Genomic DNA, 19,055 nt, shown 5'->3' with positions numbered 1-19,055 from the left:
GATGATCCAAAGCGAGAGTGTGTGCTTGTCCGTGAGTGGGGAGGAGTGGTGCAGCGGTTAGCGCGCTGCTCTGCCAACCTGGCGAGCCAAGTTCGATTCCCGGTCATGGCCAACAACACCAGTAATGATTATCTGAACTGGTCATGGGCCTCTCCTAGGTCGTCTCAGCCTTACATGAATACCTGGTGCGATGTGTAAACATTGCCACCCACCCCCTCGTGTGCCATGCCGGCAACAGTATGTTGAGGCTTTTCAGGGGTATTTTGTCAATCATCATGATTATGGACATGCTTGTTGTTGCTGGTAATATTACTGTTATAATTATATGATTATAGTGTTAATATGAACATGATTGTGTTTCCTGCTACTGCCAATGTTGGACTGCAAAAATAATTGTAGCAATATTCTTTGCATTACGAGTACGATATCACATACCCTAAATTACTGGAAATATGTTGAAACTATGTACGAGTGTGTGGTTGTTCCTGAAATGGGGAGTGGTAGTATAGTCGTTAGCGCGCCGCGCTAGGAACCCAGTGACCAGAGTTCGATTCGCGGCCAACAATAGTTACGATTATCTGAACTTGTCAAGGGCCTCCGCTAGGTTGATTCACCATAAAATAATTTCCTGGTGAATTGTGTAGACATCGCCACCCCCTCGTGTGCCGTGCAGGCCTTCAGAGGTCATCGTTAACAGCACTTGTCCCAAGTGTTACTGGGGGTCTTTGTCTTTGTCCGCCAGATGCTTGCACGGCAAAGGTTGAGGTGCCACTGACTGTCTTGCATCCATTGCCCGCCCTTCACCACGATATCAGTCAATAATAATCGAAAAATAATACAGTACTTACGTGTAGAGTATAGCCGTGAAAGGCCAAAGAGCTAACCTCCGCGATAGCTAAATTAGTACATTAAAATATTGCCCAGGATAGATCTAAACCGCGAACGATAAAACTGCGAAATTCAAGGGTCCACCGTATACGAAGACAGATTACACAAAGAGCCCCCGTATAATATTAGCAGACTGTTGGAGCAAGTTTTATTAGTGAGCAGCAGCGACCATGAAGGCCGCCAGGGCACACGAGGGGGTGGGTGACCAGCACAATGCCCGGCCGCCTTTTTCTCCTCAGTCGCGATGTTTACTACACACTGCACTAGGTATTCCTTTGAGGCTTAGTCGACCTAGGGGAGAAGGCCCAGGACCGGTTCAAATAATCGCAACCACTCGTGGTGGTGTTGGTGGCAACTGTGAGCAGGAATAAAACTCGCATCTCTGCCGGGTTCATAGTTCAGTGGTAATTGCACAGACGCCTATGCTCTAAGCTGTGGAAGAATGGGATTATCTCTCAATAATCATCTCACAACAGAGCCATCGCGGTTGAGTCTCTGATTTGTATTAACAAAAAAGCTCTATTATTTAGATCAGTGTTTTTTTAAAGGAATATATTCTTTCGATAAATGTTCATTTTAAGCTGAATCTAGAGAAGTGTGTACAGTATCCGTGTACAACTTGACGTACAGTATTTGTTTATCTAGGGCACAGTCTAACATTCTAGGGCGTGTCTCGTGATGCCAATAACATTGAAAGCATTTAAGGTTTTTTACTTCCTCCTTTACTCTCACTATAAGAGTTCCTGGTCCAGCGTCTATCTGAACCACACAGCGAGTGATCCGAGTGAAGCACATAACTCATGGCAAGTGCGACTCCCAGTGAGAGTGTGGATAGTGAGCTGAGCTGCTCCATCTGCCTGGACACGTTCGTCTGCCCTTCCACGCTGAGCTGTGGACACTCGTACTGCATCCAGTGTCTGGAGGCCGCCTGGGAGACAGCGAGCAGCTTCCGCTGCCCGCAGTGCCGAGCAGCCTTCCCTGTCCGACCCCAGCTGAGGCGGAACGTGGCCCTCGCCAACCTGGCAGAGCAGCTCAGAGCTGAAGATGTGATGACCACGGGCGTCGTGTGTGACCATTGCAGAAACGGCCAGACTCCTGCAGTGAGGACCTGCTTGAGATGTGAGATGTCTTACTGTGCGACGCACTTGAGGCCACACGTGGAGAATCCCAGGCTAAGAGACCACCTCCTGGTGGATCCCATCGCGAACCTGGAGGAACGACGGTGCCGGCAGCACAGACAGGAGCTCATTCTTTACTGTCAACAGGATGAGATCCTGGTCTGCACATTTTGCACCATGGCTGGAGAACATAGAGGGCATGAGGTCATTACAGTGGAAAATGCTCAATGGTCAAAACAGGTGAGATATAAATCGCTGCTGTAACCCAATATCCTACAGTGTGACTACAGCATTCTCGGTGTGTATTAAGTGCGAAAGTCTGTATATTATCATTTATATTTACATATTATGAGGTAACTCATATTTTATTATGAGGGAACTCATATTTTGCCAGTATTGTGACGTTCAATCAATTCAATGTGGGCAATACGGATTGTAAAACTGGCACACAATAGAGAGCAGAGACACGGAAGATGAGAATGTTGATTTGAATGGATGTAAAAGCAGGGTATTACCTGCTTTATTTATAAGACAAAGCACTTCGTGGCATAGGTAGCAGCGATGTAAAATGCAATTCACAGGATAAGATTTGTACATGTGATTATCAATGATAGGTGGAGAGAAATTTGGAGTAATTTGAGATTCTTCAAAAGTGCTTTGACCATGGACTTAAAGGAGGCAAATGGAAGACCATTTCAGTGCGAGAAACAAGGCCGTCAGACAGGATTTGATTGTCGATAGAGCAGATTTAGATTTGTCTCGAAAATTACAACTTGCCGCTAATATAAACGCTGTGTGTTCCATTCTTTGACAGAACATTGGCTTGTGGTTGAACGTTGCCACGGTGAAGCTTGGCCAACCACCAGAGTGATAATTGTTTTTTTACCCTTCTATCTGGCAACAAAACTGACACCTTTTTACAAGGAGTCATGTTTGCATAGACCACAATACCTGCAGTCATAATGCAAACAAAAAACAACTCTGATAATGTACACTGTCCTTGAAGTTAATTGGTCCACACCCGAGACAGCTTTCCTTAGAGCCTAGTCTCACATGGGTTGGACCAGATGGCGCGCGTCATCTGGGCGCCTTTTGGCGTCATCTGGTCCAACCCATGTGAGACTAGGCTCTAAGGAAAGCTGTCTCGGGTGTGGACCAATCAACTTCAAGGACAGTGCACATTATCAGAGTTGTGTTTTTTGTTTGCATTATGACTGCAGGTATTGTGGTCTATGCAAACATGACTCCTTGTAAAAAGGTGTCAGTTTTGTTGCCAGATAGAAGGGTAAAAAACCAATTATCATATTTTTACTGGCAAATGAGGTTCCAATGGTGTAACCACCAGAGTGTTTAGCCGTCAGGCTATTGACAGGTGAAATGGAGCAACACAGTGCGGGATTAAGGCCACATAGCCTGCAGACTGGGTGGGACTTGGCGTCGGCAGTTTCATGTATAGAGCACTTACTCCTGCCAATGCCAAGCCGTGCCAGAGGCAATCACATGGGTACAGATTGCATTGTGAAATCTGAGCACTTGGGTTTAATTTTACAGAAAGTTAAGTTAAACATCCCAATAAATTTCGATTTAAAGCTTTCGTGACTGCAGGGATTCATCTTCTTGGTTCTTTCGGTAAAGTCACGTTGAAGGGAAATAATAAAATAATTTTTATTATTATTCTTTTATTTTTTCCCTTCTACATCCCAATAAAGGCTATTCACGTCAATAATCTTCGCCATCATTATGAATATGTTTGTGGTTGCTGTTTGCGTTGTTGCTGGTAATATTCCTCATATCGTTATCCGATTATAGTGTTAATATTGACGTTATTGGGTTTCCAGTTGCTGACAATATTATTCTGAATATATTTATTCGTATCGATATTCTTAGAAATACTCGTACCACATTTATAAAATACTAGCGGGAAGTACCCGGCGTTGCCCGGGTCTTAAAAATATTTCAAAACTACTCTTAAAGATCTAATAGCAGTGCGTACTGACTGTGGTGGTACCTGCTATGATTACAGCAGTGCATACTGTGGTGGTACCTGCTATGATAACAGCAGTGCATATCGACTGTGGTGGTACCTGCTATGATTACAGCAGTGCATAATGACTGTGGTGGTACCTGCTACGATTACCCCCAGCCACAATCTCCCCGGCCGCTCTGCAGTAATATCTACGGCCTATAGTGGTAGCATCTAGCGACTGTATAGTAGTAATAACTGCACGCATCGGGGTGGGGGGGGGACATCACACAGTGAAGAATTAACGTCAGCGTTTAGTGTATTTTTATAGCACACAGTGAAGAATTAACGTCAGCGTTTAGTGTATTTTTATAGCATTTTTAACGCAAAAGAAAATGTCCCCCTCACTCCCACCGAAGGCGTGCGACTTGGAATGAACTGTCCGACCCACCAAAGGCGCGTGAGTTGGTATGGTCGTGCAGGCGTCATAAATAGATAAATAAAAGGGAAGCGCACAAAATCGGTAATTACACTAATTTTTAGTTTACGGATGTGAAAAAGGAATAGGGCTTGCTCACCGCGGGGCTTACGGCATGGTACCTAGCTATTTTCTTTTCACATAAACCCCACCGTTGGATATCCAAGCGCGCGACCACACACAAACCCACACACAAACCCACACACAATTTGTTTCTTTTATATATATAGAAGAGAAGATAGATGTTTAACCTGTGTATGAGGGTGTGGTTGTTCCTGCATTGGACAGCGGTGGTGTAGTGGTTAGAGCACTGTGCTATGAACATCATCACATAGCTCTCCCTACCCTGAGTCCTGTCCTACTTGTCCGAACACACCCAAGCAGCAGCCCTGCCAGCATCAAAGCTGTCTGTACTCCTGATACCACTCTTGAACTTAGGTTGGTTTCCTTAAAGATTTAGGATTTAAGTTTTCGTGTTTTGCCGCACTTTCATGCAAAGTGTGTGCTGTAGATATCTCGGGAGTTATGGTTATTGGTTACCCGAGATTACATTGTTGGGAAAAAACTGGAAAAAACACGAGCATGCGAGTTGGCACCCCTTAATTAACCAGCCACCTACTTGAGACACGACTGTTGTGATGCCTCCTAAAGACCACCTCGCAGCCTGGGAGGTTGGGCGTTTCAAAAGAGCGATGATTATCTCTGGGCGATCCAGGAAACCTGCCTACAAGGCTTTCAGTTAAAGACATGTGCCAGATGATGAAAATGATGGTAATACTAAACATTGCGTGTTTATCTCCCCCATGTAAAGGAGGTGTTTAGACTCGAGAAGACGATGAGAGAGGAGAAGAAGACTACAGCAGAATCACGGACACAGCAGCTCAAGGGCGCCTACAAGCGTGTGCAGGTACAGAAATACACACATACACATGCATGTACAGAGACACAGACGCGCAGGTACAGAGAGGCAGGTATTGTAGCTACAGAGGCACATGCACCTACAGGTATACAGAGAGCTACAGACACCTACAGGTATAAATAGACAGGTGCAGATACAGAAAGATACACAGACACGTGCAGGCACAGAGAGAGAGAGACATACACACAGACTCATGCAAGTATAGAGGCACAGACCCAATGACACGTAGATACAGAGAGATACACAGACGCATGCAGTTACAAACAGAGACACAAACAATACAGATACACAGAGAGACAGTGTAACATGTAGTAGGCTTTTGCCGCCAATATTTTCCAGCCAATTAGTAAGGTTTGTCACTTAAACAAAAAATGTCAATTAGTTACTAGTTCAGCACATCGGTATGTTAGAAAGTACACCCAAAAAAATTACAATTTGAGTATGACGTTTCACTGGTCGGGTGATGGCGGGTTTAACGAAATATTTACATTTACACGATCTAACCAAAAGAAAACCCTCTATTATGGACACAGAGAGAGATTGGCTTAAGACTGCCCATGAATAATTTATTTGAATCTCCTTTCATGCATTGAATTTCTCCACGTTCTAAAAAAATGTCACCTGCCTCTCTGTATGTAGTTAGGAGACATGGCTGTATCGAGGTTCTTTATGAAGTCACATCGCACTGTGTTGTGTTCTGTTTCAAAGCGCATCATGGTGTCTCTGCATAGGAGTCACTGAATGGAACCAAAGAGCGGATCAACAGAGAATTTAAGTGCAGGAGGGAGCAGCTGAGGGAGGAGGAGAGGGAGGCGCTGGAGCGCGTGGACGAGGAGGGCCGCTCCGTGCTGTCCCGCATCCAGGCGACCATCGCTCGCTATGAGAGCAGAGCACAGGACCTGGAGCAGGAGATCAACCAGCTGCTCGCCGCCCTCACCGTGCAGGACCCGCTTTCCTTCCTACAGGTGGCCCGACTTCCATTCACTCACGGCCTTGGTTTATCAGAGGGTTCATCTACAACCAGAAAAGGGTCACCACTCTGCGAGACGTTAACATTGTAGGCAATTTAATTTCAAAGTTTTTAGATCTGGGTGGAATATGTGGTGTCCAGAAATAGACGTAAGTTTGCTTCCATGTGACAATCAGATTTGGACTTGTTCAATACAACCTCACCATAGTCAAAACTACAATATGTCACTTGGTAAACATTATCTAACCATTAATTTAGGTGCTAGACCTGTAACGAGTGGTTTTATCATTTGTAGAGGTCCGCCCGTGTCCAGTAAAACAAACTCTTTTTTCACCATTCTTCATTTGCAGTTATTTGATCATTTCGTGATGGGGCATCTGTTTAGGATGTCAATGTAATGTAAATTGTGGGTTTGTGTTTTTCAGAATCCCGTGCATGAGAATTTCAGGTCAGTACCAACCCAGACTCAAACTCGAGCTCTGTCTGCCACCTGGTGGACAAATCAGTGAATGGTCGTGATGTGCTTCCGAATAAATTCCATTGTATGCAGCCTGTACAGGTCGTCCCGATATGTTGTTTCACACTCACGTCACCGACTTGAGGAATACAACGTAAAATGTCCCCGCACATACGTCGTTTTGACTGAGGTGCATAGCAGTTAGCACGCCGCTCTACGAGCCCGGCGATCCGAGTTCAATTCCTGCTCACGACCAACAACCAGTGACGACGATTATGTTTTTATCATTTTTGACTCGGCTCAGCTGAACTCTACTCTGGGAGGAGGGGGGGGGGACTGTAAAACTCGCGCATGCGCCGCCTTGTTCTCAGTCCCATCGTGTACTCTCGCGTGCGTTGCGAGTGCTCATTGTAATCGGCGTGGACTTTCGCAAAATATCGTTGCACAACTCATCCACTCCTCAAAGTAAGATTTTTTTAAATTATAGGTTAAGGTAAATCTTTTTTTTTAATGCTGTTTAAGATTCTGTGCTCTTTTCCACTAATTTTTTTTTTCTGTTTGAGTCATTGCTTAAACATTTCACATACGTTTTCTATTAAAAAAGGGAAAATGCTTTAAAGTGTACAGGGCTGCTTCGCAATGCTCGGTAAATGGTGTTCAATTAAATGTTTGATAAGTGTAAATGATGTTTAAAGGTTCTTGAACTCAGAATTGGTTCGAAATGTGTACATTTTGTTGTACGCTGTAGTACATGTACAGTACATGCACAGTACCTGGATTTGTCCCATGTAATGTAGGTATTTTGGTTGCTAGTTACGAAACACAACATTTCCCTAAGTTATGATCCCTTCCCTACATTATTCCATTGTTTTTTTATGGGAAAAATTGCTCTGCTTTGCATCGCATAGGTCCCTACCCTCCCTTCTGCCATTTGCATTCCTCTGGGGGAAAAGTTCTCGTTATACATCGTTTCGTTATAAGTCTCAACTTTCCAGTCCCATCCCCGACGTATATCGGGGATGCCCTGTATAGTATCTTTGTTACCTTTTGAAGCAAAGGTAATTAGTTAATCTCTTAATTAACTGTCAATCATCCAGATCAAATTCATACCATAACTACATTTTGTACATTACCATTTGCCGAATCAAATCCAGACTGAAAATATTAACCATGGCCACGAGTAAATAACTTCACAATTATTCTTAATCCAATTGTTTGGTCAGAAACGGACAGTTATTGAGGACTTTCAGTGAGACTTCTTAAGCAGCCAAGACTCCATGTTCAGTAATCGCAGTTTCAGTGCTGTGGAGCCAGAGCGAGCTGTCTGAAGGAGGGAAGGTAAAGAATGACCCTGATTCCTTAAGGAACCTCATCAGAGACACGGACCCTCCTCAGACTCTGTGTGCCTCGTGTTGCGTGTGTAGAAGGACATGACTCCTCATTAGACACGGAACCTCATTACACTCTGTCTCTTGTTGAGTGGAGAGACATGGACCCTCACTGGACTCTGTGGGTCCCGTGCTGTGCGACATGAGTTGGATTCCCGCTCGCGGCCAACACTAGTGACAATTATATTATCTGAGCCGGTTCTGGGCCTCCCCTAGATCGACTCAGCCTCCAATGAGCACCTGGTGTAGTGTGTAAACATCGCCACCATGGAGACAAAGGCGGCCAGGCGTGGTGATGGCCACCCATCCCTTGTGTGCCGTACCAGCTTTCATAGGTGCTCTCTAATAGCACTTGCCCCAACAGTCTGTTAAGGCTATACTGGGAATATTTGTCTTTGTAGAGAAATAGACCCTCAGACTCTGTGTGTCCTGTGCTGTGAGTACAGGAGCTCAATCTCTCAGGGGTCTCAGGATGACCCAGCCCCCATCTCCAGCTGTCTGAACCTCGCAAAAGCCATCTCAGTGGGAGGCGTCCAAACGAAGCTTCTGCCTTTTCTCGGTACGTACCTCTGCCACATTGGCCTTCGTTAGACTCCATTACAGACACTGGATTGCCTACAAATCCTACTTGTGTGCAGGGTGTCCTTTATTTTACCCAGGCTTGAGTGCATTAATGCAGCTTGTCCCTTTTGCAAGGGGGGCCTGCATAGATTCAGTTCATGAAACAGGCACAAAGGTGCTGGACAAAAAATAGTCAATAACACGAAGGGTCTCATTTATCAAGAGTTGCAAACAACAATGTGAAAATGTTTATTGAGAGCAAAATGGCGAATTTGTAAGCCATGAATGAAGCACGTTCCAGTCCTGTCACGCTCATTTAGACACTGACGACCACGCGTTTTGTAGTGGGTACGAAGTTGGTTGAGGAAAGTGAATTCTTAGTTAGAATTTAGATGAACATGAACCACATACAAGTAACCTATCACACTAGTCTGCGTTAGTATTTGTGTACACATACTATTCCTCGGTAATATATGTGTGCATCATCATAATGCTCCATGGGCAGATATCCAGTAGGTGTCCACTGCCCATTTCGTATATTTTTTCCACTTTTTTTTGTCTTGTGCCAATATGGTCAAGTAGTACCATATCTTTCTAGCACCAATCTCTTATAACACCGTCGTCAAGCCATTCTCTCTTAGCTCTTCCCCTGTTTCTATCATTTTTCAGAACACACTTGGAATTTTCCTGTTGTCCATCCTACATATGTGTCCAAATAGTGCCAGTTTCCTTCTCATCATTGTCTCTATCAGGTATTCTTATATGTCCAACCTTTTTCTTCTACATTGGTCACTCCACTAATCGAGCTTCGATGTAGTATCCTTCTGTAGCAATACATTTGAAGTGGCAATATCTGTCAATATTTTTAGAGTTTCCAAGTCTCGCAGGCGTATAAAATTGTACTGGACACGCATGTTCTGAAGATGTTCAGTTTGGTTTTGTAGCCGATTTTCATGCTTTTCCAGATATTATAGAATTCTGCCATTACTTATTTTGCCTTTGCGATCCTCGATCTTATGTATTTTGTGCAGTCCCATGTCAGCACGCTTCCCAAGTATACAGATTCCTTTACATTCACAATCTTTCTGCTTTCTATTATTACTTCTTTATCAATATCATCCCTTCCGAACGCCTTCGTCTTTGTCTTTTCCACATTAATCCTCAGTTCTGAATCCGTTTCTGACCTATTCAGTGTATGAACTCTTTCCTGCAGTGCTACACAGCTTTCTACCATCAAATCTATGACGTCCGCGAATCTCAGGTTATGTATTCTTTCTCCTTGCACATATATTCCTGTGCTGTTGTCATGAGTGGTATCGATCACTCTTTCCAAGTACGTAATTTAGTTGTTTGGTGATAGTGGCTCTCCCTGTCTCATACCTATTGTTATTAGGAGTCATTGTCCTATTTTATGTCAAAACGTTATTACTGTCTTTGACCTTTCATCTATATCCTGCATAATCTGTAAGTCTTTTCCTTACTCCATTTTATGTAAATTCTGCCCATGTTATATCTTGCTTAGTCGAATCCAATGCTTTCTGGAAATCGATGAAACAATAATAAACCAGCCTATTCTTTCTCTTTGCTGTCTCTGGTATGATCCGTAACATCAAGATTGCTTACTGTGTTCCTGTCTTTCCTAAACTCTGTTTATTCATCCACCAAATAGTCCTCAGTGTGTGCCTTTAATCAAGTAAATAGGAGCGTCATTAGTATCTTCCCCATGTGGCACATTCGTGCAATGGTTTTGCAATATCTACAATTGGTGAGATCTCCTTTCTTGGGTATCGCCACAAATATGGATTTTGTACATTGCTCCAGTATTTCTCTTCTCTCCATATTTGCTTGTACAGATCATGGATGTTTTTCATAAGTTCCTTACCTCCAGCTTTTATGGTTTCTTCACTTATGCCTTCTACTCCTGGACTTTTGCTTTCCTTAATGTTTTATTGCCTTGTCTACTTCTTTGTACAAGATGTTATAATTTTCGTCATTCCTTAGTGGTGGGGGTATCCTTTCTTATTCATCCAGAAGCTCTTTATTATCTTGATCTGTATCCATATTTAGATCACTGCAATACTCAGTCCATCTATTTTTTGTATCTTGTTTGTCCATCAGGATCTTACCGTCCTTGGCTTTTATCGCTGTTTGCCTTGGTTGCCTTTTCCTATCTGTGCTCTTCACTAGTTTGTAGACCTCCCTAGTCTTGTATACTCCAGCGTAGGATTCACTGTCGCTAAATTACTTTTCCAGCCATTCCTGATTATCCTATATTGCCGATGTCAACAAGGATGCGGACCTTGTTGACCCGGGTGACGTCTGAGCCGGTATCCTTCTTATGTGGTCGTCATGTGCATTGGATTACTTTAATCTTTTTCTTCATGGCTGAAGTATCAGCAACCTTTTGCCTGACCCTCCTGTTAATCCAGGCTTGGGGCAGGCTCAGATATCCAGTGGATTAGGCACCCACGAGGCAGAATTTATTTGTATACACATGTTGTGTGGTGAACGACGACTCGGAGGTAGGTTTCCAGGTAAGGGCTTGCGCCGGTTTATTAACACAAGGGAGCAATAACTGTACCAAAGGTAGGTGCCCCAATACTGGGTCCTTCACGGGGACCTTGGGCTCTATCTGCTGCTAGCCCAGCTATCTCTCGCTCTCTCACTCGAGTCGGGACAAGGGCTTAACCAACACCGCCCGACCGAGGAGAGCAGCACCCCACCTAACCCTAGCTGGCTCGTGCAGCCCTCTCTCAGCCTTATCCCTGGCTATCTCTTGAACCTCTCTCCATCCCGGGCTCCCACAACGACCCCCCTTTCGTCACGGGGCCCCCCTTAAGTACCCCCAGGTTGACATGACGTCCTCGCACCTCACCGCGCATATGATGTCACGTGTCCATACTACTCCTTTACACATATACTAGTATGCATTAGTATTTGAGTACATATATAGTATTCATATTGTCATACATTTTATAATCATTGTGCATTAATTTCCTATTTGAATTATTGCATAATTACTATAATAGAAATTATTATACAGTACACAATGTGCATTTGTACACGGTAATTGTAATGCTTGTGTTGCTATCGTACACACATTGTTGTGACTGCATGCACGTGTCTTCACTGTCATTACCACAGATGGATGCTCACCAACTCTAGACACAAACTCAGCCCACAACGAACTCCAGATTTCCTCTGATCTCAGAACAGTGACATGGAGCGGTGTCTCCCAGGGTCGCCCCCATCACCCACACCGATTTGAAGTCTATCGACAAGCTCTGTGCTCCGAGAGCTTCTCGTCGGGTCAGCACTACTGGGAGGTGGACGTGGGGAGCAGTGCATGGTTGTGTCGGATTGCAGTCGCATACGGGACAATCCCACAGAGAGGAAGTGGTCCTGAGTACCTCCTAGGAGGGAGTGATGTCTCCTGGAGTCTACAGAAATATAACAACAGCTTATCAGTGTGGCATGGCGGGGTAGAGACCTTACTGTCAGTGCCAGAGCCTCCGCAGAGAGTCGGGGTGCATTTGGATTGGGACGCAGGACTCCTGTCATTTTACAGCATCGACTCCATGGTGCTGTTACACTCATTTTACCAAACCTTCACTCAACCCCTGTATCCTGGGCTGTACGTGTGGGGTAAAGTTGGTGACTCAGTGACGATTGTGGATCCGAGTCGTGGATCCTGAGAAAGATGAATGTGAACACCGTAGAGATCTGATACAACACACGACAATCACACCATCATCACTTACACGCAGTGCTACATATTGGTGGGCACAGTGATTTGGAGTGCATGGCTTCGATTATAACGTAGGTGAGTGTAATTCCTCACAACCTTTTAGCGATCATAAAATAACTACCACTGTGGGTGTGAAGCCAACATCATTGTATTCTCCCTGCCAGTGGATTGTGTTTATAGTGTAGGGGTACAATGTTGAGCAATCGTTAAATGGAATGTGTTTATATAGTAGTGGTGTAATCGCTATAGGGGTACAATGATTCTCTACTATTGCAACTCAATTAACTGTCTTTATTCCTGGTGGTGAATGCAACAGCATCTAGTGGTTGGAATATAAAAATATTCTTACAGATGCATTGAGTCTGCGATTCTCTGTGTGAGTTTGTGTCTGTGTGTCAATGTATTGTCTGTGTGTGATATGGGCCTCTGTGTGTGTACAAAAACGTCATTATAATACTTGTATCATTGATTCCACATTAAACAATTTTCACGAATCTAACAATGTTTGTACATTGAAGTTCATTCGCACCGTACATAACCACTGCGCTTATCGAAGGTACAGTGGAAGGACAACAAACTAAATACAAAAAGCAGTTTGAAAAAGTTAGATTTCAATCTAGATGTAAAAGTGCATAGCGCCAGTGACTTCCTCATATCAGAAGGAAGCGTGTTCCAGATGGACACAAGCACATCCAAAATCGCACGATGCAAATGTTGTATAAAGAGGCTTTTTCCAAAAATGTATATTAAGAGTGATTCTGCCTATTTTTTTGTTGTTGTAATAATTGATCGGGGTGTAGCGCGGGGGCGCGAAAAGGGGTTCCCTCCCCCCCCCTTTTGCCTCCTGCCTCTACCGGGCTTCAAAGGCCGCCACAAAGCACTTACAAACAGTAGGGGCCACGGATCTTCCCGAATGGTGAGAACAGGAGGGGCGATTGAACAGACAACTGTTTTTTGTTTATTATAGTACAACGGTAAAAGTTCGAAGCTTGGCTATAAGAATAAGTCGCCATTATAGACTGCACTCATTAAGAACCAGGCTACAATCTACATTAGTGGGTTATTATTTCTCGTATATTATTATAATATTAATATTATTCACCTTTATTTATTATTTTTCTTCTATCTACGCGACTTTACCGAAAGAACCAAATAATGAATAAGAAGCACGGATCACTGGCGACACAGACGGAGAACAAGTTAATAAAACCCTTGGAATACCTGTGGTAACAACTATGGTAGATCACAAATCTTGTTTAAACATAAACCAAATAATACTTATGAAGTATTAGACTGAGGGTCATCCATAAGAAATACAATGGGAAACAGATAAATCACACACGACCAAGATAATATGTATTCCATAAAATCAGAGCCTCCCAACCTCCTTTGTCTTCCAGAAGTACGTGGTAGCAATAAATGACACATGCAGGGAGGGCGCCTCCCCTTGAGATATCAAACACAATGAAGAAATTCCAAACCACGACGGAAGTACTGTAAACACTTACAAACAGCAGGGGCCACAGATCTTCAAAACATACCTTTGGTCCACTTACAGAGTCAAAACCGCAAAAAGGGATACAAGACTAAGATAAGGGGTGGAAAATAATATTATTTTCTCTCAATTTACAACCCGTAAGAGGGAACGGAAAACATGGTAACAGGAGGTCATACTTCAAGAGACGGCACCCCTATTTGTGAGAGACAAGAAAATGTAACACCGCCAACCGTGAGGGAAGAGGGAGGGATGCAACCGGACAAAAGGAACCCACCCCCTCCTTCCAGATTAATTATTGCAGAAAGTTTAAAAGCTAGAAAAACACACTTATGGGAAATTGAAAGCATCTGTTTCCACAGATGGCGAGATGGCTTGAGGAAGGAGACAGGAACCAGGCCTTGATGTGACTTAACAGACTACTTCAACTTCTTGGTTCTTTCGGTAAAGTCACGTAGAAGGGAAGTGATAAAATAATAAAAATAAAACATAATAAAACAATTCTCACGACGTTTCGGCCACAACGCAAGCAGCCGTCCTGAGGACGTCCTGAGGACGGCTGCTTGCGTTGTGGCCGAAACGAAAATTGTTTTATTATGTTTTATTTTTATTATTTTATTACTTCCCTTCTACGTGACTTTACCGAAAGAACCAAGAAGATGAATCCCTGCAGTCACGAAAGCTTTAAATCGAAAAGACTACTTCAATACATGATAACGGACACACACACGTACATCGGACAAACAGTTGCTCCCACAGGCTGAGTGCGAAATCAAAGGAATTCCGGTCCTTTGTGAGAAGGGGAGCCGAGGTGGGAGAATTTTAGATATAAGCAAGAATACAGCACACACGTTTTAGTCTTGCTGCGGCAAGCTCAGGGGGTGGGCCCCGCAATCGACCAAGGATGGCGAGGCTTGCAGAGTAGTGATGTGTCACCGAGTGTGAGTTCAGCGCTGACAGACGAAGTATCGCTAAAAGTTGTATTCTACATTGAGTGCCAGCTCCCACCAGCAGCTGCAGTAGAAGAGAAAGGGAGAGAAAGAGTAACGAGCAATGACAAGCAAGCAACCTGGAGAAAGGGCGGAAAGCGCCAAGTATCGACCAAGCGAGCATCGCACAGGGCCAGCAGCGGCTAACGACTGCCCACGAGTGTGTGGACTCGGAAGCCGAGCACACTCCTGCAAAGGTCGCGTCTACAAGGATCAACCGTGCATGGTGCAAGGGAGAAAGCGTGACCGGCGCAACCTAGGAAGGGTGTCGGCACTGGCGACCAGCGGACGAGCTGCGAGTGCAATCGGGCGCCATCAAGGATGAGCGTTGTGCCGGCTCGGAATCATTCAGCAGTGGAGAAGAAAGCACGGAGAAAGAGAGATAGTGCGTGACCAGCGCGACCGAGGAAGGGTGTCGGCACTGGCGACCAGCGGACAAGCTGCGAGCGCAATCGGGCACCGTCAGGGACAAGCGTCGTGCCGACTCAGCTCATCCAGCAGCAGAGAGGCCTGTAGCTGCCGCCAAGAGATAGAGAGAGAGAGCGCCATGTGTATGACACGCCCACACACACACACGACTCATCGCCCAGCAAGGAACCAAGGCATTTTGGGTACACCCACACACACACATAACGCACATATCGGGACTGATAAGATTACTCCAAAGTTCTCCTTGTGTTTCGAACAGGGCCATCCTAAGGTGGTGCGTCAACTATTAGCTGATCATGAAAAGCATTGCTGCCCATTGAGTTACGTGGATATGGTCGTTTAGAAGTATTTTAGTCATTTTTGTTAACTGCATAACTGTACCAATGAATTAATTGATGAAACTAAACATTTATAATCATTTATGTTACGAATCTACACACTTACAGGGATACTATTGTGTTAAAATATTTATTTTGATCACAGAATCTTGCCCGCGAATGTATTGAAGCCTGAGCCAATTGAGAATCATTTCTTCGACAAGCAGGGACAGCTGCCGCACAGCATTGTTCCAAGACATTTCGTTAATTGAATAATGTTACCAATGAATTAATTGAGGTCTACTTTTGCCTTAGGCACATGCTTATTTATTACTGTTAATATGAATATTGTCACATTAATTTTAAGGACTTTTTCCTATCGCCGTGTATGGTCACTTTACTCTGAGGAATTAGCCGAATGTTCTATTACCCAGTTTAACAAATGTGACCATTGAGGGCTAAATGTACGGATCAATGAGGAAAACATCTCCAGGAGTACTGTGTTGACATTCCTAGCATAAGAGGTGGCATATTAGAATGTTATGTTTTTTTAGATATTAAAGTTGCTTAACACAGAAGAGTCTGAGTGGTGCCTTCCTAAGTTCATGCATAATAATCTTAATTATAAGAACTGTTTCCTGCGGTGAGATCTGAATTTTGAGACCTGACATAAACACACTAAAACATAATCAGTAAAAGTTAAAGCGAGAATCATTGTATGATCCTGATTGATAATACAACCCTAGACAACGAAGCCGAGCCTAATTAGCACAATTACATACACTTGCATAACTTCATACGATTACACCTTCATTGTGTAGGGGCGTGTATGGGCTATGTGTAGCGACGTAAACGGACTGTGTACACTTACGTGTAGGGGCTGACACAGTCGAGCAGGGGCAGTCGCAATATCCCTAGCCCCGGAGCAGGAGGGGGCTGTGGGGTGTTCTGGGATCCCCCGCGACCCCATCCCTCGGTTGGGAGGTGTATAAAAGCCCGACCTCTCTACAGGCTCGGGGCCAGTCAAAGACAGAAGCAAGAAGACCGGTCAGATAGGACGCTGGGATCGCTAGTCCCGCTGCCCTTGTCAGGGCCGGGACTCTGTGTGGCTCAGTGGTGAGACCCTGGGAACCCCCGGCCAAACGTCCTTGAAAGGGCCGGGTCTGAGCGGGCCAGTGGTTGGAACCCGCACCTTATCTAAGTCGGGTTAGATTAGCCACTGCACAAATGATAGATACAACTATTACATTATGAACATGGTCTTGTGGATTGTTCTCCAGGTCCTCCTTCGGTTTTGCCCTCTTCCATGTTTAGAATCAAAACGCGTTTATAATCATTGGGGAATGGAGGGGGCGAACGGGAATAATTATTTCGGAAGGATTGATACGAAGAACGTGCTGAGAGATCCAAGATTGGATGGCAATCGGGCAGCTGTAAATGTTGCTCTGGAGCATCGGGTCCAGAAGCTGACATGAACACAGACACTGACCTTGCAGAGCCAGTGTCCTGTGAGTTCAAGCACCATTGCAAATCTGAAGCTGAAAGACTTTTGCTTGATTTAATAATAGATATTTACTGTACCAGTTTAAACAATCTGATTAGTACTTGGCTAGATCACTTGGTTGATGTTCCACATAACAAATCGACCTGTGTTGCGCAGTTACTGATTTCCCACCAAGTGGCCCTTGTTTTATTGACTACTAGCTGGAAGTTCCCGGCATTGCCCGGGTCTTAAAAATATTTCAAGACTACTATTAAAATCTAACAGCAGTGCGTACTAACTGTAGTGGTATCGTTGCACAACTCATCCACTCCTCAAAGTAAGATTTTTTTAAATTAAAGGTTGAGGTAAATCATTTTTTAAAATGCTGTTTAAGATTCTGTGCTATTTTCCACTAATTTTTTTTTTTCTGTTTGAGTCATTGCTTAAACATTTCACATACGTTTTCTATTAAAAAAGGGAAAATGCTTTAAAGTGTACAGGGCTGCTTCGCAATGCTCGGTAAATGGTGTTCAATTAAATGTTTGATAAGTGTAAATGATGTTTAAAGGATCTTGAACTCAGAATTGGTTAGAAATGTGTACATTTTGTTGTACGCTGTAGTACATGTGTAATAAACGACTGGACCACGATGTCTGGCTCAGTGTCCTTTATTCGGTTCGTGCTGTACACCCACACGGCTGTCTTTACTCTGTAGCTTCTCCACGGTGCTGACTCCAATGTCGGCCCGATCCACAACAGCAGCCCCGCTGCTGTTTCTCTCACACAGCCCCCCTTGGCTGTACTCGCTGCAACTCCTCTCTCTCCACAGCTCTGACAGCCTCGTGCTGTCTCCCTCTCTCCCTCCGCAGCTCTGACAGCCTCGTGCTGTCTCTCTCTCTCTCCGCAGCTCCTCCTGGCAGCCACACCGCTGCCTCTAACACGCAGCCCTCTCTCTCTCTCTCTCCGCAGCTCCTCCTGGCAGCCACACCGCTGCCTCTAACACGCAGCCCTTCTGGCTGTCTCCTCTGCAGCTGCACACCACTCCGCAGCTTCCTCTTGTCTTCGGGGTTGGCTCCCGATGGCCGTCGGTGCCCCCCCCCTCTTCTCACTCGCCCGCGTGGCCTCACTCTTTTCCGCTCACACCCCGACTGACTTCCCCTTCCGGTTTACCCGCTTAAGGACCCGAACCTTCCACCCACGTCACATGACTCCACCCCCCGTGACGTCACATCCGGAAGGTCGCTTACGCCCGCATTACACCACCCTCCCCCGTAGAAAAATCCCAGCCGACCTCGGCTGACCAATAGCAAATCGTAATGCGGCGAACCGAGCTTCCCCCCCTAAAGGACACTAAGCATACAATGTAACAGCAAGAACAACAACAACAACGCAATTAACATCAACGAACGTACAAAAAGCATGCAATAAATACAACTGTAAGAAAAAAAAATAACAAGACAGCAACAATCAACGAAACGTAAGCGATTTGGAACGTGTGCGGGTCGCCGGCCCGTCCCGGACGGTCGGCGGCCCACTCGCAGAACGGGAACGCGATGAAAGTCGAGGAATGACAGGGGGTAATCCCCCTGTCGCAGCTGGAAGTCCACCGACGTCCCGTGTCCCTAAAGAGTTAGTCTTGGGCTTGTCCTGTGACCGTGCCCGCAGCTGGGTCGGAAGGGCTGCAGGGCTCGAAGGTCCCGCAGACCTGGCAGGCGTCCTCCGAGCAGGGCCCCTCGTCCCCCGCAATGTCACGGCCGGCCTGTCTGGAACAGGTACGACAGGCGCTCTAGCAAGATCAATGGACGCAGGCAGGGGAGAGTCAGCAGCAACAGACCCCGGCAAGGCAACATTG

The 19,055-nt window shown here is 45.1% G+C and overlaps 1 protein-coding gene across 1 annotated transcript; it reads left to right on the top strand.

The window, feature by feature from the left end:
- Positions 1-1,402: 1,402 nt before the first annotated feature.
- LOC144732976 (E3 ubiquitin/ISG15 ligase TRIM25-like) lies at positions 1,403-12,851 on the top strand. The gene is made up of 6 exons (XM_078614645.1): positions 1,403-2,246; positions 5,259-5,354; positions 6,098-6,331; positions 6,762-6,784; positions 8,628-8,740; positions 11,887-12,851. Exons 1-6 carry the CDS (start codon positions 1,689-1,691, stop codon positions 12,435-12,437), a joined length of 1,575 nt encoding a protein of 524 aa, XP_078470771.1. The 5' UTR covers positions 1,403-1,688; the 3' UTR covers positions 12,438-12,851.
- Positions 12,852-19,055: the final 6,204 nt, after the last annotated feature.

Source organism: Lampetra planeri, chromosome 45 (assembly GCF_965212315.1).
Source record: "Lampetra planeri chromosome 45, kcLamPlan1.2.h2, whole genome shotgun sequence".
NCBI classification, from domain to species: domain Eukaryota; kingdom Metazoa; phylum Chordata; class Hyperoartia; order Petromyzontiformes; family Petromyzontidae; genus Lampetra; species Lampetra planeri.
Note: the sequence above shows the minus strand (reverse complement) of the source record. Positions and strands in the feature narration are given on the sequence as shown.